Source organism: Hyla sarda, unplaced genomic scaffold (genome assembly GCF_029499605.1).
Source record: "Hyla sarda isolate aHylSar1 unplaced genomic scaffold, aHylSar1.hap1 scaffold_491, whole genome shotgun sequence".
NCBI classification, from domain to species: Eukaryota; Metazoa; Chordata; class Amphibia; order Anura; family Hylidae; genus Hyla; species Hyla sarda.
The window spans coordinates 155,857-175,166 of NW_026610502.1; the positions used below are offsets into that span (position 1 = coordinate 155,857).

A 19,310-nucleotide genomic window follows, 5' to 3' on the forward strand; every position below is an offset into this window, starting at 1 on the left:
GTGTTGTCCTCTCTGTGGCCCGGGATCGTACATGTGTTGTCCTCTCTGTGGCCCGGGATCGTACATGTGTTGTCCTCTCTGTGGCCCAGGATCATACATGTGTTGTTTTCTCTGTAGCCTGGGATTGTACATGTGTTGTGCTCTCTGTGGCCTGGGATCATACATGTGTTGTCCTCTCTGTGGCCCGGGATCGTACATGTGTTGTCCTCTCTGTGGCCCAGGATCGTACATGTGTTGTCCTCTCTGTGGCCCAGGATCATACATGTGTTGTTTTCTCTGTAGCCTGGGATTGTACATGTGTTGTGCTCTCTGTGGCCTGGGATCGTACATGTGTTGTCCTCTCTGTGGCCCGGGATTGTACATGTGTTGTCCTCTCTGTGTCCCGGGATCGTGCATATTTTGTCCTCTCTGTGTCCTGGGATCGTACATGTGTTGTCCTCTCTGTAGCCTGGGATCATACATGTGTTGTGCTCTCTGTGGCCTGGGATTGTACATGTGTTGTCCTCTCTGTGGCCCGGGATCGTACATATTTTGTCCTCTCTGTGTCCTGGGATCGTACATGTGTTGTCCTCTCTGTGGCCCGGGATCGTACATGTGTTGTCCTCTCTGTGGCCTGGGATCGTACATGTGTTGTCCTCTCTGTGGCCTGGGATCGTACATGTGGTGTCCTCTCTGTGGCCCGGGATCGTACATGTGTTTTCCTCTCTGTGGCCTGGGATTGTACATGTGTTGTCCTCTCTGTGTTATGGGATCATACATGTTGTGCTGTATATATCTATATGTCTACAGCTGAGCGCAGTCAAGCGTCTGTAACAGGTGAAGGCGCCAGGAGGAGCCATGGAGGTGCAGGGCCTGTTTTGAGTGACTTGTGCACTCTGGGAGTCTGGTATAGGCTGGTGACAGAGGGTGGCCCCTCATAGACCCACAGGCCCATTGTATTGGCCCCGTGTATGGAGCACTCGCCGCTGCAGTGGTCAGAGTCATCCAGAGGAACGCCACTCATACAGGCGTAACGCACACAATGGCAGACAATGTTTATGGAAAGTGAAAATGAGAAACGTAAAGTGACAAAAGAATGAAGAAATATTAGGGGAAGGGTCTTGGACGGAAAACGGAGACGGTACATTATTAACAAAGGGGGCTTTACTATGGCTGCCCTCTGGATACGCCAGCATCAGGTGACACTAAGCACAGAGTGACAACCTGGCTGAGGCGCTGCCACTTCTCATTTACAAAGATGCCGTCTCTACCTTCTGGGTGGTAATGCCCTATAGTGGACACATATTCAGGCTTCTTACTCCGTGTATGGCTGCCAATAGTAGTAGTGGGTAACCTGCGGCATCTTCAGCTGTTGGGAAACTGCTACACTCAGAATGGCTTAACAATTGGCAGGGCATGCTGAGAGTTGTAGTTCCCTGACATGCTTTATAGCTGTACTGTATATTTGTATAATCCCCAGCGTTCTTACCGAGGAAGCGCGTTACCAGTGGAGGCTGACAAGTTGATGATTTCTACGCTACACTTAGTGTGGTCCATGGGTGAACAGAAGCCTAAAAAGCAAGAGGTGTCTCTGACACAGCAGAGATGAACAGTCTTTATACCGTACTCGTACCCACTGGCCAGTCCATATCACAGGGACAGTGCTCGGCTTATACTATTCGTAATACAGACAGACAAGTCAGTGACTAAATTATATATACTGGTGGAGATGAGTGAAGGCGCAGAGCTGCGGTGTTAGGGTCAGTACACACAGCGGGGACATTAGTCGGGTTAGTGTTTGTGGAGACAGGTGTCCATGCGTTCTTGGGATTTTTATTAAACTGACCGTCCATCGAGTAGAAAACCCTGATCAACAAGTCTGACCAGGTACAGATGGAGCCATTGTCAATGTGTGACACCTCAGTACACAGCGCACCAGCTGAGGAGGACGCTATCCAGACTACGCACATTCACCGGGCCAGGCCCTCCCCAACCAACCCTGACAACTATACTGTCCTGTAATCATGGCCGCTCACAGGGGCAGAAAGTATGTTCTGTGGTCACATCAAAACAGTAATGCAGCGCCATCAGGTTGGTGGTGACTAAACCATTAACAAAACACAAATCCACCAAATCCTCCAATACTAGCAAAAGCAGAGTCTTCTCCAAAAGGAAGAGTCCCCCCTGTATAGACGGCTGTGTCGGGTGCTTGTTGACTACAGAGATGAACGAAAAGGTCTCCCTACACCACCGATCACCCTCGGCTGCATCGTAGACGTCTCTCGTGACCCCACACGTAGTCACTCTCTCAGATCATCACATGACTGTGATTAATGATACACAACAGATGACGGTGGATAATGGCTGACTGTTTGTTCATGAGGAGAGGACACATGATACGTAAAACGATTCTCACATGTGTCAGGATTTCACTCATTGAAGGTTGGCGGGGACTGAAGGGTACCCCACCAAAATATCAGGACTGCGCTCTGTGTGGCCCTCAACATCAGGGACCCCACTGGGGCACTCCTCATATCTATGGGTTGTTTCTGGGTTCATGTGACTGCTGCGCCATGATAATACCCCGCGCATTATACGGGTCATCTCATGAGAACAGCTCCACTGGGCGTATGGACCTCACAGAGGGAAACCAGGCTGAGGACCAGAACCAGACAGGTTACGGAGCTGCTCCGGTTGTGGTGGGGTCTGAGCCATCCTTGTATTATTCATCTGAATGGCCATTATGTAATACTACATTATCCCAGGAGCGGTCACCTCCCCCGGTCTCTGTGGGACCTGGGTCTGTCATCTGATCACCCCATCATTTTGAAAGGGGCCTCTCTCTGTCAACACAAACCCAAAAACAAGATATTGAAGAGGTTTATGACACTGCCTCTGTACTGGAGAGAGAATGACTGTATATGTGAGTGTCCAGAGTTTCTGCACTGTCAGAGCGGGGTAAATCATGGCTTCTCAGCAGCAGTTTAGGGTAACCCCTTCCTTGCTGTGATGCTGTTTCTTTTCTTCCTGCTCACATACCCCCTTGCCCAGCAAAGCAGTAAGCCTTTCTCCCTCTACATGGCATCTATAGTAGTGTTCGCTCAGCACAGTGCTAGACTTTTCATTCCGGTGCATTTTTACCAGCACTATGTCATGATATAGTAGAGAGGAGTATGTGCTCTGATTGGCCAGAAAAGTAAGGGAGGAGGAAACTATGTGGGTACTTCTGGCAAATGGTAAGTACACTTTAATACTGCATATGTTTAGTGCTTCTCTATGTGTATACACTAAATGTACAAAGTAATGTGAACAGGGCCTTACACTGTTATGTTCCAGACAATCACTACATATTTTATACCTCCTCAATGCCTAATTAAAAAAAAAAATTAATTTAAATACAGCAATCAATAAATGTTATCCCTATAATACTGTACAAGTGAGGCCTTAGCACATGCAAGCCTGGCACTATGTATATATACGACTATATCTATCAACACATGCAAGCCTGCACCACATAAGTCTATGACTATATCTATCAACACATGCAAGCCTGGCACCATGCATATCAATAACTATATCTACCAGCACATGTGAGCCTGGCACCATGCATATCAATAACTATATCTACCAGCACATGTGAGCCTGGCACCATGTATATCAATAACTATCTCTACCAGCACATGTGAGCCTGGCACCATGTATATCAATAACTATCTCTACCAGCACATGTGAGCCTGGCACCATGTATATCAATAACTATCTCTACCAGCACATGTGAGCCTGGCACCATGTATATCAATAACTATCTCTACCAGCACATGTGAGCCTGGCACCATGTATATCAATAACTATATCTACCAGCACATGTGAGCCTGGCACCATGTATATCAATAACTATCTCTACCAGCACATGTGAGCCTGGCACCATGTATATCAATAACTATCTCTACCAGCACATGTGAGCCTGGCACCATGTATATCAATAACTATCTCTACCAGCACATGTGAGCCTGGCACCATGTATGTCAATAACTATATCTACCAGCACATGTGAGCCTGGCACCATGTATATCAATAACTATCTCTACCAGCACATGTGAGCCTGGCACCATGTATATCAATAACTATCTCTACCAGCACATGTGAGCCTGGCACCATGTATATCAATAACTATCTCTACCAGCACATGTGAGCCTGGCACCATGTATGTCAATAACTATATCTACCAGCACATGTGAGCCTGGCACCATGTATATCAATAACTATCTCTACCAGCACATGTGAGCCTGGCACCATGTATATCAATAACTATCTCTACCAGCACATGTGAGCCTGGCACCATGTATATCAATAACTATCTCTACCAGCACATGTGAGCCTGGCACCATGCATATCAATAACTATATCTACCAGCACATGTGAGCCTGGCACCATGCATATCAATAACTATATCTACCAGCACATGTGAGCCTGGCACCATGTATATCTACCAGCACATGTGAGCCTGGCACCATGCATATCAATAACTATCTCTACCAGCACATGTGAGCCTGGCACCATGCATATCAATAACTATCTCTACCAGCACATGTGAGCCTGGCACCATGCATATCAATAACTATATCTACCAGCACATGTGAGCCTGGCACCATGTATATCAATAACTATCTCTTCCAGCACATGTGAGCCTGGCACCATGCATATCAATAACTATATCTACCAGCACATGTGAGCCTGGCACCATGCATATCAATAACTATCTCTACCAGCACATGTGAGCCTGGCACCATGTATATCAATAACTATCTCTACCAGCACATGTGAGCCTGGCACCATGTATATCTACCAGCACAAGTGAGCCTGGCACCATGTATATCTATCAGCACCTGTGAGTCTGGCACCATGTATATCTACCAGCACAAGTGAGCCTGGCACCATGTATATCTATCAGCACCTGTGAGTCTGGCACTATGTATATCTACGACTATATCTAACTAGTGCCATGATATCACAGGGTTCACTTTAGTGGTGTTATTTTATGCAATCTACAGTAAAAGTTACGTTTTAATATGCACTTCCCTACTTTCTATCTTGTTTATATTATTTGCTGGGAATTAAGATTATAATTTTGGACCTTCTGTGTGGTCCTATATATACACAGTTTGGTTGATATTGTTGCTACGACTATATCTACCAGCACATGTGAGCCTGGCACCATGTATATCTACGACTATATCTACCAGCACATGTGAGCCTGGCACCATGTATATTTACCAGCACATGTGAGCCTGGCACCATGTATATCTACGACTATCTCTACCAGCACATGTGATCCTGGCATCAGGTATATCTACGACTAGTTCTACCAGTACATGTGAGCCTGGCACCAGGTATATCTAGGACTAGCTCTACCAGCACATGTGAGCCTGGCATCAGGTATATCTACGACTATCTCTACCCGCACATGTGAGCCTGGCATCAGGTATATCTACGACTATCTCTACCAGCACATGTGAGCCTGGCACCATGTATATCTACCATCACATGTGAGCCTGGCACCATGTATACGGTATCTATGACTATCTCTGGCAGCACATGTGAGCCTGGCACCAGGTATTTCTACAGCACATGTGAGCCTGGCACCAGGACTGTACATCTATCAGCACATGTGAGCCTGGCACGATGTATATCTATGACTATCTATACCAGCACATGTGAGCCTGGCACGATGTATATCTGCAACTATATCTACCAGCAAATGTGAGCCTGGCACCATGTATATCTATGACTATCTCTACCAGCACATGTGAGCCTGGCACCATGTATATCTATCAGCACATGTGAGCCTGGCATTATGTATATCTACAACTATATCTACCATCATATGTGAGCCATGCACCATGTATATTTACCAGCACATGTGAGCCTGGCACCATGTATATCTATTAGCACATGTGAGCCTGACACTATGTATATCTACCAGCACATGTGAGCCTGACACTATGTATATCTACCAGCACATGTGAGCCTGGCTCTATGTTTATCTACCAGCACATGTGAGCCTGGCACCATGTATATCTACCAGGACATGTGAGCCTGGCACCAGGATTGTATATCTATCAGAACATGTGAGCCTGGCACCATGTATATCTAACAGCACATGTGAGCCTGGCACCGTGTATATCTACCAGCACATGTGAGCCTGGCACTATGTTTATCTACCAGCACATGTGAACCTGGCACCATGTATATCTACCAGCACATGTGAGCCTGGCACCATGTATATCTACCAGCACATGTGAGCCTGGCACCATGTATATCTATTAGCACATGTGAGCCTGACACTATGTATATCTACCAGCACATGTGAGCCTGACACTATGTATATCTACCAGCACATGTGAGCCTGGCACCATGTTTATCTACCAGCACATGTGAGCCTGACACTATGTATATCTACCAGCACATGTGAGCCTGGCTCTATGTTTATCTACCAGCACATGTGAGCCTGGCACCATGTATATCTACCAGGACATGTGAGCCTGGCACCAGGATTGTATATCTATCAGAACATGTGAGCCTGGCACCATGTATATCTACCAGCACATGTGAGCCTGGCACCGTGTATATCTACCAGCACATGTGAGCCTGGCACTATGTTTATCTACCAGCACGTGTGAGCCTGGCACCATGTATATCTACCAGGACATGTGAGCCTGGCACCAGGATTGTATATCTATCAGCACATGTGAGCCTGGCACCATGTATATCTACCAGCACATGTGAGCCTGGCACCATATATATCTACCAGCACATGTGAGCCTGGCACCATGTATGTCTACCAGCACATGTGAGCCTGGCACTATGTATATATTCAACTATATCTACCAGCACATGTGAGCCTGGCACCATGTTTATCTACCAGGACATGTGAGCCTGGCACTATGTTTATCTACCAGCACATGTGAGCCTGGCACAGTGTATATCTACCAGGACATGTGAGCCTGGCACCAGGATTGTATATCTATCAGCACATGTGAGCCTGGCACCATGTATATCTACCAGCACATGTGAGCCTGGCACCATATATATCTACCAGGACATGTGAACCTGGCACCATGTTTATCTACCAGCACATGTGAACCTGGCACCATGTTTATCTACCAGCACATGTGAGCCTGGCACCATGTTTATCTACCAGCACATGTGACCCTGGCACCATGTTTATCTACCAGCACATGTGAGCCTGGCACCATGTTTATCTACCAGCACATGTGAGCCTGACACTATGTATATCTACCAGCACATGTGACCCTGGCACCATGTTTATCTACCAGCACATGTGAGCCTGGCACCATGTTTATCTACCAGAACATGTGAGCCTGGCACCATGTTTATCTACCAGCACATGTGAGCCTGGCACCATGTTTATCTACCAGCACATGTGAGCCTGGCACCATGTTTATCTACCAGCACATGCACATAGGAAGTTTCCGCTGTCTCAGAGGCTGGAGATCTCTCTATTATTCTCATGCAGACAGATCTGAAGAGTTCACAGTACAGGAGACAGACAAAGCTTTCGCATTCCATGCAGTTCATATATGTAGAGTTCCCTCTCCACCAGCAGGAACCTCCCGGAATCACTATAGGAGTCACTGCCAGAGACAGCGGGAGGGAAAAGAACTCACTCCGGAACATAACAGATTGACCAAGAATCAACTTAAGGGACAATTGCTCGGCTTCTGATGTTTGATAATAATTTAGTTATCGTTTATGAACTTGAACCAGAGAGGTCGTATCTACTGAGTGTAATAATCTGGGGATGAAGTAATTGGGATTAAAGGGATTATCTGGCGTTATGACCTCTTAGTAACGCTGATCTCCAGCAGATTAGGTAATTGTGCCTCGAAAGTTCATTTGTGGCCAATTGTTCCAACTTGTCTGCGTGTACTACTGCAGTATAAGGCAACATGGCACTCACCAGTACGTAGTAGTAAGCATACAGAGCTGCCACGTGATGCGTCACAAAATACTTATCACCAATCGCCTTCCAGTAATAGAGAATCAGCAACAAGTCTGCAACAGAAAAACCACGACTCATGATCTGCCCCGAACATGGAAGGAATAGCACTGTATACGTGGATCTGATGTACGTGGTAGGGGGATAATACTGTGTATACGTGGATCTGACAGAGGTGGCAGGGGATAATACTGTATGTATCCGTAGATCTGACATACGTGGTAGGGGATGACACTGTATGTATACAAGGATTGACATATGCGCTAGGGGGGGGGGTAATACTGTATGTATACGTGGATCTGACAGAGGTGGCAGGGGATAATACTGTATGTATCCGTAGATCTGACATACGTGGTAGGGGATGACACTGTATGTATACAAGGATTGACATATGCGCTAGGGGGGGGGGTAATACTGTATGTATACGTGGATCTGACAGAGGTGGCAGGGGATAATACTGTATGTATCCGTGGATCTGACATATGTGGTAGGGGATGACACTGTATGTATACAAGGATTGACATATGCGCTAGGGGGGGGGGTAATACTGTATGTATACGTGGATCTGACAGAGGTGGCAGGGGATAATACTGTATGTATACGTGGATCTGACAGAGGTGGCAGGGGATAATACTGTAGGCATCCGTGAATCTGACAGAGGTGGCAGGGGATAATACTGTATGTATCCGTAGATCTGACATACGTGGTAGGGGATGACACTGTATGTATACAAGGATTGACATATGCGCTAGGGGGGGGGGGTAATACTGTATGTATACGTGGATCTGACAGAGGTGGCAGGGGATAATACTGTATGTATCCGTGGATCTGACATATGTGGTAGGGGATGACACTGTATGTATACAAGGATTGACATATGCGCTAGGGGGGGGGGTAATACTGTATGTATACGTGGATCTGACAGAGGTGGCAGGGGATAATACTGTATGTATCCGTGGATCTGACAGAGGTGGCAGGGGATAATACTGTATGTATCTGTGGATCTGACATACGTGGTAGGAGATGATACTGTATGTATACAAGGATTGACATACGTGCAGGGGGGGTAATACTGTATGTATACGTGGATCTGACAGAGGTGGCAGGGGATAATACTGTAGGCATCCGTGAATCTGACAGAGGTGGCAGGGGATAATACTGTATGTATACAAGGATTGACATATGCGCTAGGGGGGGGGGGGTAATACTGTAGGCATCCGTGAATCTGACAGAGGTGGCAGGGGATAATACTGTATGTATACAAGGATTGACATATGCGCTAGGGGGGGGGATAATACTGTATGTATCCGTGGATCTGACAGAGGTGGCAGGGGATAATACTGTATGTATCCATAGATCTGACATATGTGGTAGGGGATGACACTGTATGTATACAAGGATTGACATATGCGCTAGGGGGGGGGGTAATACTGTATGTATACGTGGATCTGACAGAGGTGGCAGGGGATAATACTGTAGGCATCCGTGAATCTGACAGAGGTGGTAGGGGGATAATACTGTAGGCATCCGTGGATCTGACAGAGGTGGCAGGGGATAATACTGTAGGCATCCGTGAATCTGACAGAGGTGGTAGGGGGATAATACTGTAGGCATCCGTGAATCTGACAGAGGTGGCAGGGGATAATACTGTATGTATCCGTGGATCTGACAGAGGTGGCAGGGGATAATACTGTATGTATCCGTGGATCTGACAGAGGTGGCAGGGGATAATACTGTATGTATCCGTGGATCTGACAGAGGTGGCAGGGGATAATACTGTATGTATCCGTGGATCTGACAGAGGTGGCAGGGGATAATACTGTATGTATCCGTGGATCTGACAGAGGTGGTAGGGGGATAATACTGTAGGCATCCGTGAATCTGACAGAGGCAGCAGGGGATAATACTGTGTGTATACTGGGATCTGTGTTTACCTGAGATGAGGTAGCCTGAAGTTATTGCGACATTCAGCTTCACCATGAACGGGTCTCCCCTGAAAATAGAAGAAAGACCATGATAGAGCGACTATGAGAGATACATCTGCCACATCCAGACGTTAAACCAATAAACACTTATAGAGCATTGCAGGATGGACGTGTCCTCAGATCACTATAGGATGGACGTGGCCTTATAGATCACTTCTGGATGGATGTGTCCTCATAGATCACTACAGGATGGATGTGTCCTCATAGATCACTACAGGATGGATGTGACCTCATAGATCACTACAGGATGGATGTGTCCTTATAGATCACTACAGGATGGATGTGTCCTCATAGATCACTACAGGATGGATGTGTCCTCATAGATCACTACAGGATGGATGTGTCCTCATAGATCACTACAGGATGGACGTGTCTTCATAGATCACTACAGGATGGATGTGTCCTCATAGATCACTACAGGATGGATGTGACCTCATAGATCACTACAGGATGGATGTGTCCTCATAGATCATTACAGGATGGATGTGTCCTCATAGATCACTATAGGATGGACATGGCCTAATAGATCACTACAGGATGGATGTGTCCTAATAGATCACTACAGCATGGACATGGCCTCATAGATCACTACAGGATGGACGTGCCCTCATAGATCAAAACAGGATGGACGTGTCCTAATAGATCACTACAGGATGGATGTGTCCTCATAGATCACTACAGGATAGATGTGTCCTAATAGATCATTACAGGATGGATGTGTCCTCATAGATCACTACAGGATGGACGTGCCCTCATAGATCAAAACAGGATGGAGATGTCCTCAAAGATCACTACAGGATGGATGTGTCCTAATAGATCACTACAGGATGGACGTGCCCTCATAGATCAAAACAGGATGGAGATGTCCTCAAAGATCACTACAGGATGGATGTGTCCTAATAGATCACTACAGGATGGACGTGCCCTCATAGATCAAAACAGGATGGACGTGTCCTCATAGATCACTACAGGATGGATGAGTCCTAATAGATCATTACAGGATGGATGTGTCCTCATAGATCACTACAGGATGGATGTGTCCTCATAGATCACTACAGGATGGATGTGTCCTCATAGATCACTACAGGATGGATGTGTCCTCATAGATCATTACGGGATGGACGTGTCCTCATAGATCACTACGGGATGGATGTGCCCTTATAGATCACAACAGGATGGACGTGCCCTTATAGATCACTACAGGATGGACGTGTCCACATAGATCACTACAGGATGGATGTGCCCTTATAGATCACTACAGGATGGACGTGCCCTCATAGATCAAAACAGGATGGACGTGTCCTAATAGATCACTACAGGATGGACGTGTCCTCATAGATCACTACAGGATGGACATGTCCTATTAGATCATTACAGGATGGACGTGCCTTCATAGATCAAAACAGGATGGACGTGTCCTCATAGATCACTACAGGATGGGCGTGTCCTCAAAGATCACTACAGGATGGACGTGTCCTCATAGATCACTACAGAATGGATGTGTCTTAAAAGATCATTACAGGATGGATGTGTCCTCATAGATCACTACAGGATGGATGTGTCCTCATAGATCACTACAGGATGGATGTGTCCTAAAAGATCATTACAGGATGGATGTGTCCTCATAGATCACTACAGGATGGGCGTGTCCTCATAGATCACTACAGGATGGATGTGTCCTCATAGATCACTACAGAATGGATGTGTCCTAAAAGATCATTACAGGATGGATGTGTCCTCATAGATCACTACAGGATGGACGTGTCCTCATAGATCACTACGGGATGGACGTGTCCTCATAGATCACTACAGGATGGACGTGTCCTCATAGATCACTACGGGATGGACGTGTCCTCATAGATCACTACCGGATGGACGTGTCCTCATAGATCACTACGGGATGGATGTGTCCTTATAGATCACTACAGGATGGATGTGTCCTCATAGATCACTACAGGATGGACGTGGCCTTATAGATCACTACAGGATGGATGTGTCCTCAGATCACTACAGGATGGATGTGTCCTCATAGATCACTACAGGATGGACGTGTCTCATAGATCACTACAGGATGGACGTGTCCTCATAGATCACTACAGGATGGACGTGTCCTCATAGATCACTACAGGATGGACGTGTCCTCATAGATCACTACAGGATGGACGTGTCCTCATAGATCACTACAGGATGGACGTGTCCTCATAGATCACTACAGGATGGACGTGTCCTCATAGATCACTACAGGATGGACGTGTCCTCATAGATCATTACAGGATGGACGTGTCCTCATAGATCACTACGGGATGGACGTGTCCTCATAGATCACTACGGGATGGACGTGTCCTCATAGATCACTACGGGATGGACGTGTCCTCATAGATCATTACAGGATGGATGTGTCCTCATAGATCACTACAGGATGGATGTGTCCTCATAGATCACTTCAGGATGGACGTGGCCTTATAGATCACTACAGGATGGATGTGTCCTCAGATCACTACAGGATGGACGTGTCCTCATAGATCACTACAGGATGGACGAGTCCTCATAGATCACTACAGGATGGACGTGTCCTCATAGATCACTACAGGATGGACGTGTCCTCATAGATCACGTCCAAACTTGCACCATGATGTCAAGGCTACCGGCACCCTTCAGACAGAAATATTGGGAGCGGTAGGTCTTATTGCACCTATTATCAGAAACCCGGCCATTGGAAGAGTCAGTGCTGTGCTTTAAATGGACTGCCCTTGAGGTCGAGGGCCGGCCCTCAGAAGAATATCAACCAGGCCCCACAACAGAATGTCCTGAGTCTGATTCTCCCTCTACATTGTGCCCTGCCCCAAGATAACTGTGATCATTGAGGGTGTACCCCTACGGGCATTGGTGGACACAGGGTCACAGGTATCAACTATCCCTAAGAGAGTGTTCTACCAACACTGGGACTAATAGGTTGTGTGCTGCATCTGATGTCGATGTCAGTCTGTTAGCGAGTAACGGGCAACCTATGCCCTGTCACGGATATTGATAACCCACAGTTCAGGTGGGAAATAATGTGTTTGTGGAGCAAGGTGTTATTGTCATAAATGTAAATGACGAGAGGCCAGTAGAATTTATTTTGGGGATGAATATTATGAGAAATTGTTTAATGGAGATTATGGATGCATTGCATGCTTCTCTCCCCGCAGTCTTTCCCCCTCAAACAGGTCCTGCAACATCACCTGAAGGGGTTAAAGGCCAAGCAGAAGTTCAATAACAAGAGATCTTTCATGTCCGCATTCAAGAAGTGAGGTCAGTGGTGCGGCAATCCAACACAGAGACTATGCCTTTGGTGTAAACCCTGTCCAGGCCTGAAGAACTGGGATTATCAAGCCCTTCTTGAACCCATCCAGTCGGAGAGCTACCCACTTGTCAAAGCTGACCGGAGCCTAGTGACTGTCTCCAATGAATAAATTCCTGTCAGATTGGTGAACCTGGGCAATATGCCTGCTGTCTTAGGCAAGTACACCTCTGTTGCACAGCTTCCTTTCCTCCAACCAGAGGACATCTTCAAGGAGCGATCAATCGCGAAGCAGCAAGTGACCACTGCCACAGGGAATCTAAACAGAACCAATCCAGAACCCTGGTGGGTGCAACTTAACGTAGGGGATGTCACCACTCCTCCGGATCAAGTCAACAGTGTACTAAATGTGGCAAAAATACATCATCTGGCGTTCAGCAAACATACTGACTTTGGGAGAACCTTCCTTATACAGCATAGGATTCATACGGGCAACAATCCGCCCATCAAGGAGAGACACCGGCCGGTGGCGCCAGCCATGTACCAGAACGTGAAGAAAATGTTGGCGAAAATGAAAGAGGCCGATGTGATACAAGAAAGCCAGAGTCTGTGGGCCGCACCACTCGTGCTGGTCAAGAAGAAGGATGGGACCATCACAATTCGGCATTGACTACCGCAAACTTGATAACATCATGCACAAGGATGCGTACCCCTGCCACAGATCAAAGAATCGTTTACAGCGTTGGGCTCTGCTGCCTATTTCTCCACTCTGTACCTAACCCGCGAATACTGGCAGGTACCTCAGCCATCTGAACTTCCAGAACATCCTCCTCCACTTAGGCGATGTCATTGTCTGTTTGAAGCTTATCAAGAACACTATAAACATCTATCTGATATATTTGACGTACTAATACGGAGCAGCCTCAAGATTAAGCCCTCAAAGTGCCATCTGCTAAAAATGAAAATCTAATACCTTGGCCTTGTGATAGCGCGGACGAAGTCCAGCCTGATCCCAAAAAAGTGGATTCAGTCAAGAACTGGCCTACTCCTACCACAATAAGAGAGATCCGAAGCTTCCTTGGGTTCACTGGCTATTATCGCCACTTTATAGCACACAAGTGGCAGAACCACTGAATGCTCTACTAGGGGCATGTGTAAAAGAGGACTACAATGGAAGTCTCCCATCCTGGGCCGAAGAACGGGAAACCGCTGTTCGAGCCCTGAAACTCCTACTCACACAACCCCCAATCCTGGTGTATCTGGATTATACTGGATTATGCAGATTTCAGTCTGAGGTTAACTTTAACTCCAGGAGGATGTGTTTGGGCTGACAGAGCGGCACAGGCTGCTGGATATCTCCAGGTTTAACCCTCTCAGCGTCAGGCTCCATATTCCTGCTAAGTGTTATGTGTTTTGACTGTGTTCTTACATTTACTAGAGTACCTTTTCCTTTAGATGTAATATGGTTTAATCCAGTTTTATGCTCACAACCACTCTCCGTACTGTACCCTCGCTGGAGACTCTTCATCTATGTCCCCGCATCTGTACACTCTTTCATGCTGCAGCCCAGGACAGAGCTCTATCTCAGACAGCATGTCATCCACTTATAGACAATGTATAAGTTGCCTTTATACATTGTATTGTTAAACATCACCAGTGCATTTATTTAATGTGTTTATGTCACTGTTATATGTACACCACGTATACATCCTTTAGTATATACCATGTAAGTTGCTGTCAGTATACTGTTACACATCACTGTGGCTATGTCATTTATCGTAGATGCATCATATTTATTATGTCACATTCATATAACTTGTATATTTATTATTACATACACGTACAGGTTATGTCACCATTCATATAACTTGTATACTTTATTATTATATACACGTACGGGTTATGTCACCATTCATATAACTTGTATACTTTATTATTATATACACGTACGGGTTATGTCACCATTCATATAACTTGTATACTTTATTATTATATACACGTACGGGTTATGTCACCATTCATATAACTTGTATATTTATTATTATATACACGTACGGGTTATGTCACCATTCATATAACTTGTATACTTTATTATTATATACACGTACGGGTTATGTCACCATTTATATAACTTGTATACTTTATTATTATATACACGTACGGGTTATGTCACCATTCATATAACTTGTATTCTTTATTATTATATACACGTACGGGTTATGTCACCATTTATATAACTTGTATACTTTATTATTATATACACGTACGGGTTATGTCACCATTCATATAACTTGTATACTTTATTATTATATACACGTACGGGTTATGTCACCATTTATATAACTTGTATACTTTATTATTATATACACGTACGGGTTATGTCACCATTCATATAACTTGTATACTTTATTATTATATACACGTACGGGTTATGTCACCATTTATATAACTTGTATACTTTATTATTATATACACGTACGGGTTATGTCACCATTCATATAACTTGTATATTTATTATTATATACACGTACGGGTTATGTCACCATTTATATAACTTGTATATTTATTATTATATACACATACAGGTTATGTCACCATTTATATAACTTGTATATTTATTATTATATACACATACAGGTTATGTCACCATTCATATAACTTGTATATTTATTATTATATACACATACAGGTTATGTCACCATTCATATAACTTGTATATTTATTATTATATACACATACAGGTTATGTCACCATTCATATAACTTGTATATTTATTATTACATACACATACAGGTTATGTCACCATTCATATAACTTGTATATTTATTATTATATACACATACAGGTTATGTCACCATTCATATAACTTGTATATTTATTATTATATACACATACAGGTTATGTCACCATTCATATAACTTGTATATTTATTATTACATACACATACAGGTTATGTCACCATTCATATAACTTGTATATTTATTATTATATACACATACAGGTTATGTCACCATTCATATAACTTGTATATTTATTATTACATACACATACAGGTTATGTCACCATTCATATAACTTGTATATTTATTATTATATACACGTACGGGTTATGTCACCATTTATATAACTTGTATATTTATTATTATATACACATACAGGTTATGTCACCATTCATATAACTTGTATATTTATTATTACATACACATACAGGTTAAGTCACCATTCATATAACTTGTATATTTATTATTATATACACATATGGGTTATGTCACCATTCATATAGCTTGTCTACTTTATTATTATAAAGGCTGCCTGACTACTGTGTCGTTCCCCCTGTGGGCATGGTGTCTCAGAGGCAGTGGTCGCCACCCAGTGCTACTGCAGTGTTAGGTTAGGGACCCACTCTGAGTAGGTGGTCTTGACGTGGCGAGTGGGCTTGTACTTTTTGATCAAATTGTATAATAACAACCTGTTAGTTTTTTAAATTATGCTGAGAAGCAAATAGATAAAAATACAAATGGTGGATGTGCGGCTGTGTTTTTCTATTTGTGTTGTACATGTGTACTGCCATACGTTCCCATACAGTATACCACGCTTACCTTCCAGATAGTGTTCCATGCTTATATCCCACACAGTATACCACATTTACCTTCCACATAGTGTTCCATGTTTATGTCCCACACAGTATACTACGTTTACCTTCCACATAGTGTTCCATGCTTATGTCCCACACAGTATACCACATTTACCTTCCAGATAATGTTCCATGCTTATATCCCACACAGTATACCACATTTACCTTCCACATAGTGTTCCATGTTTATGTCCCACACAGTATACCACGCTTACCTTCCACATAGTGTTCCATGTTTATGTCCCACACAGTATACTACGTTTACCTTCCACATAGTGTTCCATGCTTATGTCCCACACAGTATACCACATTTACCTTCCAGATAATGTTCCATGCTTATATCCCACACAGTATACCACATTTACCTTCCACATAGTGTTCCATGTTTATGTCCCACACAGTATACCACGCTTACCTTCCACATAGTGTTCCATGCTTATGTCCCATACAGTATACCACACTTACCTTCCACATGGTGTTCCATTCTTATGTACCACTCAGTATACCATGCTTACCTTCCACATAGTGTTCCATTCTTATGTCCCATACAGTATACCACACTTACCTTCCACATAGTGTTCCATTCTTATGTCCCACACATTATACCACGTTTACCTTCCACATAGTGTTCCATGTTTATGTCCCACACAGTATACCACGCTTACCTTCCACATAGTGTTCCATTCTTATGTCCCACACATTATACCACGTTTACCTTCCACATAGTGTTCCATGCTTATGTCCTACACAGTATATCATGCTTACCTTCCACATAGTGTTCCATTCTTATGTACCACTCAGTATACCACACTTACCTTCCACATAGTGTTCCATTCTTATGTACCACTCAGTATACCACACTTACCTTCCACATAGTGTTCCATGCTTATGTCCCACGGTATACCACACTTACCTTCCACATAGTGTTCCATGCTTATGTACCACTCAGTATACCATGCTTACCTTCCACATAGTGCTCCATTCTTATGTCCCACACATTATACCACATTTACCTTCCACATAGTGTTCCATGTTTATGTCCTACACAGTATATCACGTTTACCTTCCACATAGTGTTCCAAGCTTGTGTTCCACGGTGTATTAGTGTGGAATGTGTGCATATGTTTCCCTAGCGGTATAACATGCGTTTGTCTTTATTCAGTGTGACCCATATATGTTCCTTACAGTTTTTGTCTTCATGGCTTATGGTCACGTTTTTCATGTTCAGCACTATGTTATTCTTTTGTTTCTCATTAAACATGAGTCTTTTTCCCTCATAACATTCGCACTACGTACATGTTCCTATAGCACGTTACCCATTACATTACGTATACGTTTCTAGAGCTGTCACATTGCGCATACGTGACTATGACATTTATGCTACATTAGTTCTGATGGCATGCGTTACCTGAGCTTATACTATGCTTTACGTGGTTATATCCAGTATACCGGGCGTTAATACCATAGCTGATGTACTGTGCTCATTTTGGTATAGTTGATATACTGGGCTTTGTGTTAATATAGCCGATACTGTGTTTTACGCTTCCATAGCTGTCATACGGTGCATTAGTGTTCCTATAGTGGTCATGTGGTGCTTATGTTATTATAGCTGATAATGTGCGTTATTAGTAACTAAATGCTATGAGTTAGTGTTAATTAACTTATATACGGTACATTAATGTTACTTGGGGCTTTTGTTACTGTAGCAGATATACTGGGCATTTAACATTATTTTAGCTGACATACGGGCCTATGTTACTATTGCTGATAAATTGTGTTTCGTTACTGTTGCTTATATATATATACTGTGTATTAGTGGTTAATTTAGCTGTTATGCTGAACATTAATGTTATTGGGGGCTTACGTTACTATAAGCTCATGTTTACGTTACTTCAAGTGATATACCATGCTTCATCGTTAACGGCTCCCTACAGCGTTACATACATACGATACATAACGTTTCCCTTCAGGGTAATAAGCATACAGTTCCTTACAGTGTGACATACATACGGCTCCCTACAGTTTGACATACATACGGCTCCCTACAGTGTGACATACATACGGCTCCCTACAGCGCGACATACATACGGCTCCCTACAGTGTGACATACATACGGCTCCCTTCAGTGTGACATACATATGATACATACGGTTCCCTATAGGGTAATACGCATACAGTTCCTTACAGTGTTAGATACGTACGGTTACCTACAGGGTAATAGGCATACAGTTCTTTACAGTGTGACATACATACGGCACCCTACAGTGTGACATACATACGATACATACGGTTCCCTACAGGGTAATATGCATACAGGTCCCTACAGTGTGCCATGTATACGGCTCCCTACAGTGTGACACACATACGGCTCCCTAGAGTGTGACATACATACGGCTCCCTAGAGTGTGACATA

General features: G+C 44.1%; 1 protein-coding gene across 1 annotated transcript in view; it reads right to left on the minus strand.

Moving 5' to 3' along the window:
* TLCD4 (TLC domain containing 4) overlaps positions 1-19,310 on the minus strand; it is a 68,124-nt gene that overhangs the window by 12,767 nt on the left and 36,047 nt on the right. Inside the window, exons 4-5 of the mRNA XM_056553935.1 lie at positions 9,934-9,992; positions 7,961-8,055 (exon numbers count right to left, since the gene is read on the minus strand). Of these exons, the coding sequence (XP_056409910.1) occupies positions 7,961-8,055; positions 9,934-9,992 (154 nt within the window). The remainder of the gene's footprint in view (positions 1-7,960; positions 8,056-9,933; positions 9,993-19,310) is intronic.